Raw genomic sequence first — 17,734 nt, forward strand, 5'->3', positions numbered from 1 at the left:
TGTTTAGCCTGGAGAAAAGGAGGCTGAGGGGAGACCTCATCGCTCTCTACAACTACCTGAAAGGAGGTTGTAGCGAGGTGGGTGTCGGTCTCTTCTCCCAAGTAACTAGCGATAGGACGAGAGGAAACGGCCTCAAGTTGTGCCAGGGGAGGTTTAGATTGGACATGAGGAAAAATTTCTTTACTGAAAGAGTGGTTAAACATTGGAAGAGGCTGCCCAGGGAAGTGGTTGAGTCCCCATCCTTGGAGGTATTTAAAAGACATGTAGATGCGGCACTCAGGGACATGGTTTAGTGGGCATGGTGGTGTTGGGTTGACGGTTGGACTCGATGATCTTAGAGGTCTTTTCCAACCTTAATGATTCTATGATTCTATGAAAGGGAAACACATCACTACTTTGGAAATTCCCACGCTGCATCAAAATGCAACGCTCCATACAAAGATATTCAAACCTTTAGATGTTTCTAGTAAAGTTACACCTATCACTGGATGCTCCAGGCTTGCCCAAGCCACTGTTTATTGTGTGAAGTACATCTATGTTCATACAAGTCAGCATGAGAGAAGCTAAATCCTGAAAACAGAAGTGCGGAGAAGCATACGGAAGAGACGTGCAAGCTGGCTAGCCAGGCTTAGCTTAGGAGTCTGGGGCAGTGCCAATGTTCACATCACATCTGGACTGATCCTGCGCAGAACACATGGCTCTGGCACCTCTGTACCACCCACCACTGCAGGGGATGATGTGCTACTTTCTAAGAGATGCCCAGCCAAAAAAAAATTAAACGTTAGCTGACATATGTATTAAATTTAATACCAGCCTAAAAACTAGGCTTCCCTGAATCACAGCATCTGATGCTCAGAGTCAGGTTTGTTGGCACAGTCCTGGTCTCAATGGATTGGTCAGCAGGGATTGAACCCAGCTGTCTTCAAAATGTCAGGTAAGTGTGATATTCACATACAACATAAACTGCTGCAATATAAACAAGCCCTAACATTACACATCTCTTAAAAGCAGTGTTGGACCAGTTACATACTTGTTTTATCTGAGCAGATGTCAGCATCTGCTTTAAGTAGAGAGAACCGAAACATTTGTGTTCCTTTCCCGTCCCCAGCCCCCACCCTACTCAGAAGTGAGGAAGAACACTGAGTGTCAGATTTTTCAGTGGCATTTTATACCAGAGCAGAAAGACAGATGTTTTGATGATTCCCCTTCCCCCCCCCCCCCCAATCTGGGCAGCCAGTCTCTTTGCTAAGCTGTTCACCCTTACTATTAAAATTGATTTGCACAAGAGTACATTGCAGCCAAAGCAAGCACGGCAGTCATTAAAGAGTAGGCTGCTCACACATGTTTCTGTACTTAGCCAAGTCAACTACTGATGAACGGGTCATCTTTTGTCAAGCAACTGTAAGGAACTGGTAAAGAAATAATTTGTGGTTCAGGAACAGCCATGCTGACAGGTAGGCCTTCTCCTGTCCTTTTGCTTTCCAACAGCAGTGTGCTCTGTTCGCTGGTCTTCAACCAATCTCTCATTATAATAACAGAAAATAATGAATATGTCCTGGTCAGTCGCAAGGGCTTATGCCGAGAAATTATGGAAATCTTTAGAAAGTAAATGTAGAGACACTGAAGCAGTGGCGCTGCAAATTAAATCATACTGAACAATTCAAACATAAGCAAAGAACAACAGTTCAACAAGGGACCAGGTCAGGGTCAGAAATTAAAACTATACTATGTAATGCGATGTGATGATTCTCAGAATATTGCAGACCACTTCTTAAAGCTCAGGATGCTTCCAAATATCACACCTCCCCTATTAGTCCTCTCACTGTCCTAAGCCCCCTTTATTTTGCTCCGGTCAGTTCAACATGTCCAGCTTCACTGTTTTCTTGCAGTCAGGGATACTACTTTTTCTGGGTTAAAAACAGAGCAAAACAAAACACAAAAACCCCCAAACAAAACCAGAAAAACACACACAAAAAACCACCACCACCAACAACAACAAAATAAAAAACCCAATCTACTTCCCTTTGTGAGACCTCTGAAAGGTCTTGAATGAGGACACTACATATTATCTTAAAATTATAATAATTACAAAAATCTTGAGTCTTAGTACTAGTTATCACTTTGAGCTCTGGAGAAGACTGCAATAAAAATCATGCCACAAAGTTCTCACACCAGAGCAGCTTCAAGAAGCCTCAGCTAGGTCCAGGTTGCATTTTACTGAGTAACAAATGAAGAGCTGTAAGGGAGAAACCTTGCCAATAGACAGGGAGTGGTTGTATCAGACAAAAATTATATCTGATACATTAGAAATCTGGTGCCAAATTCCCATCTCCATTCATAGTTTCCACAGCCAAAAGAACAAATGACACCCGTGGGAGAAATATTCTCTGTCAGGAACTGCATGGAGGTTATATAGCAGCCTATACTGAGCTTTTTTGCAGGCCTTGGCATAATGTCCCACCAAGGATAAGAAGTGAGCAGTGATGCTCAGTCTTCCTCTAAATCTGTAAGACTGCAGAAGGTGCTACTTCAGCATCCTCATATTTGGAACTGGAAATATTCTAGCCCTGGAAATATTGCTCCAGTGCCTTTAGTATGCAGGAATCTGCATTGCTGGAAGTGTACTGCTGAAAGTTGTAAACAGAAGTTTATGGAGACTTACAACTGAGACAAATGAGGAGGGACATTCACAGCTATATCGAGAAATAATGAACACCAAAGCAAACGTGAAGTTTTATTCCTCGACCCCAATGAACACAAGGTCTCATCTCCAAAGAAACCATTTTCAAACACTGGCAAACTGATCTCCTGTCCTCAAAGATGAAGGAAAAGGCTGGTCCATTTTTACAGGAGTTATAAAAAAAAAAAAAAGGACAGCCTAAGTTAACAGGTAATCGTGAGCAGCATTGCCCTAAGCGTTTGGAGTTTGGCATAATTAGAAGTCGAAGAAGAAATAATTATAAAAACTTAATAGACACATCTAACTCTTAAATAAGTATCACTGTCATCTCCCTTCAGAATTAACCAAGCACCTGTAAACACAAACTGAGAAAACTTGAGTTCTCTCTGCAGGTTTACTAAAACCTGCATTTTTCACCTCAGAACAGCCACCCTGATGTGCCACTCATGACCACAAGGTGAAAGCTGCAGGACCAGGACACTGGACTTCATTTCTAGGTCCAGGAGGCTTGTATCCTCCCTGCGGATGCACAGCCCTGAGAATATCTGTAACCCTATGAGCCACATTTCATTAGAATGCAATTAAAAGAATTATTTGCCTTTTTTCAAAGCCTTGTTTCCAAGAAGTGAGCAACTTCGTAAGCAATCTGCTGGAGAAGAAGTAAAGATGTCTGTCGTTATACAGCCTTTTCCAGAGTGAAAAGGCTCAGGAGTGAATTACAGCACACAAACTCTCTACGCGTTCCTTTGGATGCACATTTGCTTGTGGAAGAACGGGCTGTCGGTATTGGCACATAAGTACCTCCTCTGTCCTGCCTACACTGTATCAGTTCACTACGCAGATTTAATTTGCAGTTTCCTCCAAAGGCATTTACCGTTAGAATTTTGGTTGTAACAACAGGAGTCTCTTGTATATATAGACACACAAAATCACAGCTCTTTAATGATGCTAAGTCAGACAAATGACCTTTCTATGAACATAGTGCAGGAAAAATGTCCTTGAGTATCTCAGATACAAAAAGCCAATAAATTGAATTTATGTCTCATTTAATCTACAATGGAACAGTTAGTACTTAAAGGGTACATACACTTCCCCTAGTCCCTTTCTTCCTGAGAAACTTTCAGATGCTGAAAATCAATTCCTTTTGTCTCCTTGTTATTCATCTGCTACACATTAAGGAGAAACGCTGGGCATTCAGTGATCCCACAATGGTCTTTCATCTCCAGAGAAGCCTGGTATGAATTAAAATCTTACGCTCCCTCAAATTATGGATGCATACTGCAGCATGCCACTGACTTATCTGCTCGTGATTTTTGCCAGTTTTCTCAGCATGCTGCAGCTAGCTTCATCTGCATCTTTCAACTGAAGTGACTCTTCTACAACACTGCCCATCCAGCCCATGAAAAGTGCTTTGACACTAGCATACACAAATGTATGTCCCCACACAATAGGTACCGCTATCTAATCTTTTTTCCAACCCCCTGACATTTAGAGTTTACATTAAAAAGTGGTTTTACTACAGCCAAGATCTTAGTACAAGAACAAGAAATACGTCATGAAAGTAATGCCATTTCAGTGGCCTTGAGAGATGAAGATTATATACAAATAACTTTTAACCGACGTCATTTCTTTGTCATGTCTGTTTTTAAGGGCAGTTTTAACTTAGGACATTGTTTTTCTGTAACGGACGTAAAATTTAATTGCTATCTAGAGTACTGCAGCACTGGTCAAACACACGCTGTTCTGTCACTCCCAGCTTCCAGCTAGTGGTGCTGCTGGATGTCCCGTACCGCAGCAATTCAAGGCTTCCAGTCTCAGGTCTGGAAGTAAATCAAGGCTTAACATACTTATTCTTCTTTTATGCTTTGTTGCTCTTTCAGTCTATTTTTCCTCCTTCCAAATGCTGTTTGCCCACTCCTCAAATCTCAAATGTTCCCTGCAGCCAAAGTAACACATTCAAAATAAGGAAACACTTGCAAATCTACATTCACATTCTGTCCTACAGGAAACATCATCTTTTGATAATCGCTTCTACATCCAACACTTTCCCCAGACAAGCTTTTAGCCACCTTGCTCTACAATCTCTTTAATAACTGTTTCTTTGTTTAAATTAGATTTCAGTGTGAAATATTTTCCAGCAAACAATCTTGTTATCTATTTGATGTGGTAGTTCGAAGAGCTTTAAAATAAAGCTCCTGAAAAGCTAAATTAGAACAGAAATGTGTGCATTATATGTAACCCCGAACAGCAGTTAAAAGGTGAGAACACAGCTCAAACTCACTAGCTATTTTGGGCTCAGTTTACAATGTAGCCAAGAAAATTTGGAGCTCAGCATGTGCCTGAAATACGCGTCCAAAGCAACTGTGCAGTTAATAGTGGGCACTGAACTCTGATGTCGCACAAACAGCCTGTGCCAGCTAGATTAAAGCTAGCCCAGATACACCTATGGTTTGCAGCCACAGGTGGTGCCTGCCCAGCAAAGACCTTACCTCGCTTGAATCCTCCTGCTGATTGATAACAGCTAGTGCATCCTCTGCAGCCTGGCGCTTGGCTTCGGCAACAGTGCGCTCCATCTTAGCTCTCTCTGAAGTGATCATGTCGTGAGCTTTCCGCTCTGCCTCCGACACTGCCTTCTGCAACTCGGCCATCGCCTGACGCTTTACTTCATTGACAGCTTCCTCTACAAAGGAGGGGAGAAAACCTCATCAGCACAGGACGTTGGGCACAGGGCTACGCAGGACTGATGCTAGAAATGCAGCAGAGACTTTATCATACTGACACTCTTCGTTTTGAGAAGGGCACAGAGGAACCTGGTTCCTCAAGACTCTTCAGGGCCACGTGAGTGCTTCTTTACTTCCCCATCACCGAAAGCTCTCACAAGTCTCTAACACTTGTGATGAGTCTTGCTATTTTGATTCACAGTCAGTACTTCTTTAAGTACAGACATTTCAGATCTCTGGTGCATTATTTTTGTAATCTTTTTCAACGTTTTACTTGGAAAACTGGGTTTGCAGCACACCAGATTTATGAATATCTTTGGCAAAAATTATTATTCAAAACATAATATTACAGACTTTTTCAAGAATGTATCTTTAAGCTCTGGAAATTAAGACAAGATTTATAGTCATTAACGATTTTTTTCCCCATATGTTAACGAATAAATACATGAAGTTAAAAAAAAACCCAAGAGTTTATTTAAAAATTTTAAATCATTGGTCTAGTATCTTTTCCTGGACATATAATTTTACAAGCCAAAATTGAAATTTGTTTATGAACATTCATTTGACCTCTTGATCTCTCCTTCCAACCCGTGTTTACACTGTGAAGACTCGACTTCCTGGCTCCGCCGAGCTCTTGAGCACACCACAGCCAGCAAGGCTTCAGTGCACAACTAACACTGAGCAGGGGCACACCGCTGAACTAAATTCAAACCTTCATGCTTCTTGTAAAATAACTAAGTCAGTGTGAGCCATTTCTTCGGTATATACTAGCATCATATATCTTTTATTCCGGAAAACATGGATTGTCACAAATTAGTTATTTGGGTTTTGATGCAGGAACAGTGCAAAGATTCTACTAATGAACAGTCTTTTAATTGACAACTAAAACAAGCAATTTTTTTTTTTTTAATTAACTGCTCTAATTAACAAGGAAACCATCCTCCCCCTGAATTAGTTTATCTAATTTTCATCTTTATTCAAAGCAAAATGACAATGATTAATTGAAAATTTAATAAGCAGTAATTATTAACTTGGCAAACCTAGTACCAATTAACACTCTATTAAAACTAATTATGACATGTTTCATTCAAGTGTTTGCACTTAATTGTTTCATCCACTTAAAAACCACCTTAATTAAATGTTCTGTTTAATTAAAAACATAGATTTCTAATAAAAATGTTTTACTGTAGATTAAAATCCAAGTATTACAACTGTGTTACCGGTTTGAGTTTTAGTCCATGTATTTAGCCCATGTATTTGTGTGCATGCACATGCACATAGACCTAACTCTTACGTACAGATACTATGTCAATAACTGTCTTGAATTTTTATGTCTCACAGCTCTGCACTTGTATTTAAAAAAAATAATGACTACAGGAAGTCTCCGTTTTCAGTTATTAAGCAAATTACAATAAAGACTTAACTTTAAGCCATGTACTGACTAAAATTGAATTAATTAAAATGAAAGAAGAATTCTATTATTCTCTGTCTGTGTGTGTGTTACATGTGTGCACATCTGCGAGAGATGTTTCAACTGAAGTTTTCGAGGGAGGGGAATTTAGAGATAAAACTTATGCCTTTATTTTTATGAGGCTGAAAATATGCCCTTATATTACCCTACCATAAATGTTGTTTAGGGGAAAGCCTCAGGAGAGGAAAAATTCATACCCTTCAACCATACAGCCAAGGCTTAATTCACTTTGAATATTCAAGGTGAATTAAAATTCTATCTAAGTGGCAATACAGGACAATAATTTTTGCTTACGATCAAAGCTGCAGCTAGACTAATTGTATATGCAAATCAGGCAATTTATATTTAAATTATGCATTCCTATTCTAGTCCCACAGGCACACACAGATCAGCAAAGGGAATTGGTAGGACATTTGCAAGGTGCTTGAATATTTATTACCAACTGCAAACATTCACTGATCGTGAGAAAAGAAATATACACAGGAAAATATACAGATGCAATTTTATTACCAGTTTCATAAAAATGAGGCAACTTAAATACAGACGTTTTGTGTCTATGAACTGCCGTTATTAACAAAGTGGATTTTTTTTTGAGAAAAATCAGTATTCTGGCTGATATTTGCTACAAATAGAAATTAGCTTTGTATGGCATGATGCACTTTCATTACATCATATAAATTTAGTCTTACGTTGAAGTGTTTGCAGAAGTTAGAAATGCCAGTTTAAACTGTTACATTAAACGGAAGCACAATACTCCAACATTTTACAGAGACTTCTAATTTTATAGTTTTTCATCCTACATAACCCACTTCCTTTCAGTCCAAATACAGAAATTGAACTTTATATTCTAACTTCTATATTGCATAAGTTTTTTTGCAAGGCCTCTGAGAGCGTGAAGATGCTACAAGTGCTTATGAGGCCATATGGCTGACTGATACTTTCTAATTGGCATAAACTATGGATTGGACTTCAGTATTTCCATTAACTTTGACAACAGAATTTGTGTTGTGCTATACTAAGTGTGAAAACAAATAGTTAAAATATGTCGGGTTTTTTGGTCACAACGCACCATAATTTCAATACATTATGAACTCATGAACACCCAAATAAACTAGACAAAATTTCCTATCACTGATTTTCTGCACATCTTCTTAAAATAAATGTTTCCAGTACCTAGAGATATTTTATAGACATAGAATGCAGGCTTCATAGTTTCAGATAACAATAAAAACTGTAATATCTGTACAGGAAAAGCTATGGGTGACAGTGAAGGAGATTTTATTTACCTTGACAATGCTGAGCTATGACGACCGAGAATGTTACTAGCACTCTTCCTTTCTCTGCTTTTCCAGAGAAAGGAAGAGTAATTAGATTCCAGTATCAGAAAACATAAATCCGGAAGTTTTTAAAACCAAATATCTAAGATGCACGTATCTGCATCCTCCATTTTCCCACTAATGCTAAGCACTCTTGGCATAAATTCACTCTGTCTTTTTAAGAATGCAATTGAAATCTTCCTTCCCTTTGAGTACTGCTAACTCATGAGAGAAGCTCCAGGGAGCCAACAGCCTGTGTGGAACAGGCGTTACTCAGCATGATCAGAGTTCCTTGGAGCTGACTCAGGAGAGGTACTCAACTCATCATTCACTCCTGTATATAACCCAACATGATGATTCACCAGCCAGCTCCTGGTCACCTCCCTCACATCGCGGGCACACTCAGTCCACATGATAAAAAAGGAAAGGTGGTGGGCAGGGGTGCAGTCCTGTGCCACCATGACATTTTGCATCATCTCACTCTGAGGCTGACCCTGGCAAAGAAGGTCATTGGGAGCTGGTGACATAAGTTGTCTCAGCTTCATACTCCAAAATGCACAACCTCTTTCTCGGGACCCCCCTGGAGAACGTGCAGGGTCTTTACTGTCCTTGTATGACAAAGCATGGTCATTCCACACCTGTTTGGTAACTGCAGAGCTTAACTCCAGTAAGTAACTGGAGAAACTGGTTAACTCCAGTCCAGAACTGCCATGAACAGTAGGCCTTGCTGTGTGATAGGAGATGGCTGGAAGACAGTTTCCTCATGACACAGAAAGAAGCTAAAGCAGCAGCTCACAGTGGGCCTGGAATCCTCTCAGTATTTAATAAAAAGAAATAGGTGTTTCCAGAGAGCAAGTCATCCAATCTATGATCTGATTGATCCTCTTCACATGCCTGCCTCTCTTGAATACCGAGGGACACCAAGAACTTGGCTTGGACTCTTCATCTACGTACCCATAATTCAATGAGATGAATCAGGACACTGATGACTTTCCAGTGATGTATGAAACTGAATTGGGTTCACATGGCTTTAATTCACAAGGTGCTGCTTACTATGTGCTTGCTCCAACAATCACAAAAGCATGTGCTTAACTTGGTATATTTAAAATTGTATGCTTTCTGATGTTTTACTACTCTTAGTAACAGATACAGGTGTGCATCCTGTAGAGAGTCAGACTTTTTTTGTTCTCCAATTCACAGGCACACTCAGTTAATGCAGGGAATCTGATTTAAACCCATATCAGCATGAAAATAAGAGACTAGAAATGGGACCAAAGGAAAAGCTTTGTTTCAAAGGAACTGATGACATACGTGTTCACAAGATGACATGTCGCAGCTGCTTTACACTACCATTTGTGGATATATGCAATGTGAATGCACATCCAATTTTATAACTCAGGCCAAAAGGTTCAATTAACATGTATTGCTAGCTTATGAAGAAACTTTTTTTCTTGTATTGCTAGCTTATGAAGAAACTTTTTTTCTTCTATTGTACTGCATCTAGGAGTCATAAATGACCTGATATGCCAAACAACATCAAAACCTAGATTTTGCAAAAAGAATAAAGTTCCTGAAATTCAACTGAATAACGCTCCTCTTACTGAGATTTCCTGGGACTGCATATTTTTTTCTTCTTTTTCCTTTAAGATGTTAACATAAATATGGCAAAACGAACTATAAAAATACTTTTGGGTACACAAGAGCATTGAGTTACAAAGGCTATACCTTCCTTGGACAAAAGAAAAAGTTGTAATTATTTTGTTATTTTTCATATAAACCACAGCAGTTCCAAAAACATTAATTTACATATTGACAAATGTAGACTTTACATGATAAACCCACATCACACAAACACCACAACTTCTTGTCTGATGCAAAAACATGCCAGCAGAACATTTCTACACATACATTCTGTATCTAGTTTAAAATACACCAACAAGCAGCAAGCAGTTACAGGAGATTTGATCAGAAAGCATCAAAACTGCTGCATATTTGCCATTTAATCATTAACTCCTCAGATAGCTGCAGTAGACTTCATGGTTATACAGGTGTTCAAAAGGGGTGTGTGTGTATGAGTGTATCTATAGAAGCTCAACTATGTCCCTGGAGTTCAAGAGCTACCTGCTGGCTCCTCTGAAAACAAGGAATCTGGTATCGATGTCGAAAGAGCAAAGTTTCAGCTCCAGCACCGCAATAGGATCCTCGCCAGGAAACTCCTGTGCTCAGGCAGAGTTTTAAAGTGTTGAAGAAAACTCTGTACAACCACAACATCTGCCCATGGTGCTTTTCAAGCTCAGGAAAGATGCCGTCAATGCTCGTGCAACCACCCAGAGCAGCTGCGGAGATGCGATCTTGCTTACTTCATTGAAAACTTTGCAAGTTTATGAGCACAGACTTCACTGGGGGCTGACAGGCACAAAATCTTTTTAAAATTAAGAATGGTTACATTTCATAGCTGGAGGTTTTTCTTTAGCAGGTATACTTAGGTTTTTTCCCCTCCGTTGGGAATTCTGACCTTAACTAGGTAAGAACCTTGAAGCTTAAAAAAAAAAGTTTGTGTGGGATTTTTTTTTTTTTAAATTGCTAGCAGACTGAAACTTTAGCATATCAAGTTTCAGCCTGAAACCATTATAACCCCAGAAAATAGGGGTCCTTAATGGAAGTACTGATATCCCCCTAACTATAGCAGCAGATGCTTCTATTATAAAGATTATTTCATGTCCTGATCAGTTCCAGTTTAAGATTATTAAACACAATTTCTTCTTGTTACTAGTAAGCCGCCCTCCCCCCCCTTTTTTTTTCCCCTCATTCCTCACATCAGTGCATTAACAACTGCACACAGCTGCCAGAAGACTAAGCTGGTGTTTTTAAACAGTTCTTACCAGCTTTCTTCCAGATCTCCTCTGGCACGTATCCAGACGCAGGCCTGTGAAGGAATTCCCGATGCGATTCTGCAGGAGGAGGGGGTGTGGAGGGAAAAAGAAAGAGCATCGTAAGCAATGCTTGCTTGTCGAGAACAAGGCTTAGAGAAATACCTTTTCCCTTTAATCACACAAAAAAATCACGGGAAGTATTTTCTTACGCAAAATAAAACGGGTGTTGTAGCCATAGCTCACGAATGTCACATAGACCAGATCAGCATTTAGGACTTGAATGTCTCATCTTAAGCCAAGCTGAGACTAGTTTGCTTTATTTTCATTTTACAGTGTTTCAAGTCAACTCTGTATGACAGTTTCCACACTTTTAAGGCTGGCTTTGCGAGACCAACTGAGGGAGTGACGTGCTTCATCCTTTGTCATTATGTTTATGAAAGGAAGAAGAAAGAGGGCAACAGTCTGCGCTTGGCACTTCTGCTCTGTGAAAACCGAATGGCTACTGACGAGCGGAGATAAAAGCCAAGATGTCATTCCAGTGATCAAATAAGCTGTCCACAGAAAAAGAAAGGGGTGTTTCTACATGTTTAGAGCTATGCTTTCCTATATCTGAGCCCATGTTGGCAACTGTAACTGCACGAGTTTGAAAAACAGAACCTTTAACTTTAGGTTAAGCCCCTAAATACATATGCTGCCAAACCACCTCACTGGAGCTGAAGCTCGTAATTCACCCATATATTTCAATCACATTTTGACAGCTCTTTCCCCCCCTCCTCTTTTTTTAAAGGGTTTAACCTCTGGGCCTGAGCCTAAGAGCTCTGAAATCAGCAAGATCCCTTCCACACGGACTTCAAAGACGTAAGATCAGACAATACAGAAAGAAAATTCACTTTGGCCTGAAATTTAGCATACAGATTCTCAGCAGATGAAAAGCTGCTCTTTTCAAATACAATTTAAAAAGTTATTAACTATTTTTCAAAGTAATAGAGGAGAAATTAAAAAAAAAAACCATAAAGGTAAGTTCATTCCTATGATTACTATTGCCTGTGTGATAGAATCCAATTGTCAAAATAAAATAACTTGATTTATTACATTAGAGATAAGGTTTGCATCTTTTTAGAGATGTTGCTAGAAATTAACCATCCTGTTTGATGGCTGAGTTTGAAACATAACAAAAGTACACATGCCATTCTTTGAATACTAATTTTTACTAAATATATTCATTTTTTTATCTTAAAGTTGTTATTCGATAACTTGGTCAAAAAGTAGTATTTTTAAGAGAAGGGCTGAATCATTAGGTTTTGCAAATCGTTTTTTACACCACCATACATATGCATGCGGTACTGTTTATATACAGTAGGCTACAGAAACTTAAATACATTTAAAAGATGACATTTAATATTGCAGACAGCTAACAAAGGTGGAAATGACAGGGGCTGCTTCAGCTACGCAGAGAGTAGGGAATCCCAGTCCCTGAGCACTGTTCCACAGATGCCGTTTCTAACACATGAATCTGCAGACATCGATGGGGTGGACTGAATCTTCCCATCTGACAGGCAGCTGAGTGGATTTCCCCAGCTCTTCTGTTTGCCACTAAAGTTTGGGATGAAACTAAAATGGATTTTTTTTGTAGTCAGAATTTCACACCTCTCGAGCATAAAATATTGGGGGGGGGGAGGAGAGAAGTGCATGTGTGTGTGTGTGTGCACGCAAGATTCTGCAAAACAGCTATTTACATTGGTTTAATCAACATGACAGAGGACTTCAGACCTGACGCTGAAAATGGGAAAATTCTCGGTATCACTTGGCTCGTATGATTCTGGAGACAACAAATATCATTGTGTACACTTCTCTCAACCCTTAGAGGCTTTTAGACTTAAGGGAACAGTGCCAGTTCAGTCAGGGACAGAGGAGGCAGCAGAAAACTTTGCTTGAAAGCTCAGGAAAACTAAAGGTGAGAAATTAAAACACTCTTATTTGCTCTCCTGAAATACCTGCAGGAAAAGACTCAACCAGACTCCAAACGTGGCAAAACAAGGGGTTTGTTGCATTCATGTCTTGTGTTTTGTGTTGAGTTTTCCTGCCTGCTATTTAAGGTACCATCCACTGCAAGGGGATCATAACCTTGATTTAAGCCCTTTACTGCGGTACTTAGTATTAAAAATAAAGAGATGTGGGGCTGATTTTTTGGTACACATGATTTTCCAAAAATGGAATTCAATGACATAAATGACCAGATTGCCAGCTAATTGTTAAAATTTCCAAAACATAAACATCAATCAAGCTCTTATTCCAACCACAAATTATTTACATGAGGAATGAGATCCTCTGCAAGAAGAATTAAACCAAGACTTTGTGAGAGACTTTCCCATAGTTTGGAATGGCGCACAAAAAAAGACAAGAAGCACTTATGAAGATAATAAAAACCATATTTTCCAAGCAAGAAAAATATTATTAACATGGCTATTGTTTAGTCAGTGGTGATGAGTCCATGAAAAAAATCTTCTTTCGGGGCTAAACTACAGGATGTGACCGGAGGATATAAGTCTTATATTACTATTATTTTTAAGGTAAGGTGTGCTTCAGATTGAGAATAACAGAACTTGCTCACTAAAACTGAAACACCAAAGATCTTAACTTGGACTTCTAGCAAACTCAAACCAAAAGTAACACAGTCAAGTGAGGTCCCTAAAACACTAAATGTAAAACCAACTGCAAAAAGCCATAAGGAGGAAGAATGCACTATATTAACTGACTGAAGCACCTAGAAGTCAAAGTAAATTCTGCCTGGAAGGAAATGGAATTAAATCAGACAAAATTAGGAATAACCTGAAGCAACAAGGCAGCTCATACAGAAAAGGATAACGGGAAAAGCTTTACATGTCAGACTTAACACAGATTTGTTCATGGTGAAAATGCAACAGTGTTATTATGCAGAACAAAGGGATGTACAGTACTGAATTTACTTGAAATTCACAGAGAGGCATGGTTTGAGAGCACTTGTTGATAATCAGTCTGGTTCCTACTGAACCATATGGAAAAGCCTGACAAGGAAAATAGAAAGCACATATACATGAGAGTAATCAATACTTGCCTGTAAAAAGTCTATATGAAGTAAAAATAAAATAGATTTTGAAATTGAAAATGGAATTTTCTATTTTAATGTGAAATATAGTTTTCAGCAATACAGTTGCTGGACCGGCACATAAGAATACACATGAAGAAAAGACAGAAAAACTAGTCTCAGTTTCAGACCTCACATTCTACTGAATAGCACGGAACAACATAATACATTATTTTCTAAAATATATAGAAAAAGTACTATTTCTACACTATCCTGGATATTTTTTTAAATAAGAAAAAAAACAGTCACCAAAAAAAAATCCTATAGCCACAATACGGTACCACGTTCCATATGGGCTCTTATTATTTATTTCAAGAACGCATTCAACCGTAAGAATCATCGACAGTTAATTGATCAAACAGGTTTCTGGTGTTCAACAAGCAGAAACATCCTGCAGACTGCTTATTTTTCGTGGTTTTAAGATAAGGAGGATAGGTGCTGAAAGTACTGAGAGAGAGAGATGTGAAGTTGTAAGAGCAGAAATAAATGTGGGTCTGGGAAGTGAAACTGAGACGAAAAGTTAGGACCAAATAAAGGAGGTGAACTCTCATATGATAATAAGGACCAAACCCAAGAAAACAGAATAGAAAGACTTAAAAGGAAAAGATGTGTTCAGAACTGTCCAAAAGCCTAATTCGTATTTGGAAAGAAGGAACAGAAGATGGGTTGAAAATATAAAAGAATGGAGGTTTTTACCACTGGACAATGACATCAAAGCCTATAATAACAAAATAGTAAGAAACAGAGATGAACTGCTTATATTTTGGGGACCTTTTAGAATTTATTGTATTTATGAAAACACCAGCAGCAACAATACCCTATATGCCATAGCGAACATTAGGGCTCAAGCATAATAAAAGCTGCGTATAACCAGCCCTGAACTATATGAAATATATATGCTTTTATATGTATTTATATGCTTTTCATATTTCATATGCAAGTTTTGCTTCATTCTACCCTATAATAAATGTAACGCCATTGGTGGGACATAGGCAACAAACTTCTCAGAGGAATAAATATTCACTGTCTTGTTTGTAAGAGTCAGGCGCAAAGTGTGCCACTCCAATTAATGGAATATATAGATATAAATCTGAAGAAGTGTAATACTGAATGAGACTACCTTGCTAATCTTGTTGGGGGGCGTGAGTTTCAAGTATTTTTATGTACATCTTTGCCCTTCCTTGCCCTCTAATACATTTTTGTTGCTATTATAACATTCCTTGAACACACATGAAATTGCGTTAAAAATATAGTTGTATTCTCATTTAAAAAGAATAAGAAAAGGAAAACCACTCAGGTACTGTATTACTGAATCATCCTCCACCAAGAACAAACTTCCAATAACTAACAGCAATAGATTTTCTCTCTTTTATGCCACTTATAAGATATTTTGCAAAGCACGATAGTAATGAGGGTGGTATAAGGAATGGATAAAAGAGACCCTAGTCCCAAGGAGGTCAGAAATGAATACTGAGAATACAAACCCACAATGTTTCTGAAGCTGTAGCCCTATCTAACAGCATGCAATTCAACACGCCACAATCCAGCCCAAACCTCCCATGCAACAAGTGGATTAAAAGCAATACTTAATATCATCAGTGACCAGTATTACAGAGGCTTTACATTCTAAAATTCCAAGTTATAAATGTTACTGTGGTATTCACAGCATTCCCGTTAGCTCACGTTGAGAATATCATGCATAACACAGCAATGCCGATTATCTGCAAATGGCAAAAAAAAGATTTTATAATCGCAGCATGAACAGACATACATCGGCAAGAATGCCCTGGCTAACACTGAAAGTACGAGGGTGAACAACCTTTGATAAAATATAAACTAGCTCTGAAAGGGTTAACATTTAAAAATGTATGAAGAAATGGCTAACCTATGTGTTTTTGACAAATTCATACACTTCTGAGAATCTTGGCTTCCTGGGGCAAATCCTGCAGGTATTGGCACTCTTCAGTTGGAGATTTCAAACTCTGTTTTGTAAGACTTCCATTCAGATAAATTCAACAGACACAAAATATCAATGTCACTGCAGACCTTCTGATGTGTGCCTACACCACTTATCTAGAGCCACAGCTGCACTCAATAAGGTTATAGATCTTGTTTATAACCCACGATGTTGAAGAACCCTCATCTTTAATTTATCCGACTGTGTGTATTTCAGTATACATTGTCTGATATGTGTAATTATTCACTATTAGGATGAAAGTTGCAGTCCTGCTGCAGTATGTAGTACTGAAATTCTTCAGCAGAAATGGAGGAGTCGGATGATGTATTATTCAATTCATAGACCATCACAGTTCATCAACTGAATATATATAAAGTCTGAGTCATTTTTAGACTTTCATAAACATGTATTATTCAGACTGAAAAGAATGGACCCATCTTACCTTCAACACACTCTCGGAGAATAATGAGAGCTTGTAACCTGTTGTAGCTGGCTAATCCATGTATTGGATTACACTGCATTAAAATGAATTATTAAATATTTCATTTGATTTCTTAATTAAAAATATCAACAGAAAAACATCGATCAGATACTGTGAACTGTCAAGCTCAACATGATTTACAGGGATGTCAAATTAAAAGAAGCACAAAAATCTTTGGCAGAAAAAAAGGTCTGCTGGTTCAAAATGACGACCAGAATTTTCTTCAATTTCTTTTGGACTCAAACTATCTATGCTAAATTTCAGCTCAGAGTTTTTCAGCGGTAGCTATCTATGAAGACCATGGCATAATGTTTATAGTGAGAACTTATCACTTCAGTGATGATATTTTAATCGTAAAGAGAAAGAAACAAAGGCACAGACAACGTAGCCATATGGCTCCCTTTTTTTTTTTTTTTTCCCCTCTTGCTAGTAGAGATGACAAGATGGATTTAAAGGGTGGATTACCTCTTTAAAAAAAAAAAAGTACAAAGGGGAATCACTGACATTTAGAATCCCTGCAGCAAAAAAACAGTATTTACATGTTGTGGCACTTTAATTAAAACATTGGAAGAATTTTTCAACCCCTTCCTCCTCACTTCAAAACTAAAATAAAAACTAAACAGAACAGTGTCTCAAGGCTCACAAGACACTGCTTCAATTTTATTGTACCTCAGAATGTTAGGAGTCTTCATTTTGTTTACAAGATTACTACCAGATTTGAGGAAATATAAGGATTACCTTTCCACAGACTCCTAAGTAAGTATTTTCTGCCTTATGTTTCAGACATAAAAGCACATCTTACCAATATTTACAATTGACGTGGATACTACGTCACTGAAGCGATCCAAGTTTCATGTCCATGAGTCTCGGAAGTAGTTTTTAAGGCCAAATAACCAAAGTAGACATATTAAAATCGAAGTGGACTCGCTCCAACCAGTTCAGTTGTACCCATAATACTGCAGAGGTGACTGGTGTGTCCAATGCTGAAGGCTGTGCTGTATAATGTCTTTTTAAGCAAACAGACTTTGCTGTTTCCAAGAATTCATCTTGACAAATACACAGACAAAATGGTAATATAGGGATCTAATTGTATGTTTGATCTTCGTTTTATC

General features: G+C 38.4%; 1 protein-coding gene across 3 annotated transcripts in view; it reads right to left on the reverse strand.

Moving 5' to 3' along the window:
• RUNX1T1 (RUNX1 translocation partner 1) overlaps positions 1–17,734 on the reverse strand; it is a 118,420-nt gene that overhangs the window by 10,142 nt on the left and 90,544 nt on the right. For all 3 annotated transcript variants that reach the window (XM_009275460.2, XM_009275459.1, XM_019471068.1), the window contains 2 exons: positions 11,070–11,138; positions 5,170–5,360 (listed from right to left, as the gene is read on the reverse strand). In XM_009275460.2, coding sequence (XP_009273735.1) covers positions 5,170–5,360; positions 11,070–11,138 — 260 coding nt within the window. The remainder of the gene's footprint in view (positions 1–5,169; positions 5,361–11,069; positions 11,139–17,734) is intronic.

Source organism: Aptenodytes forsteri, unplaced genomic scaffold (assembly GCF_000699145.1).
Source record: "Aptenodytes forsteri isolate BGI_AS27 unplaced genomic scaffold, ASM69914v1 Scaffold208, whole genome shotgun sequence".
Lineage (NCBI taxonomy): Eukaryota > Metazoa > Chordata > Aves > Sphenisciformes > Spheniscidae > Aptenodytes > Aptenodytes forsteri.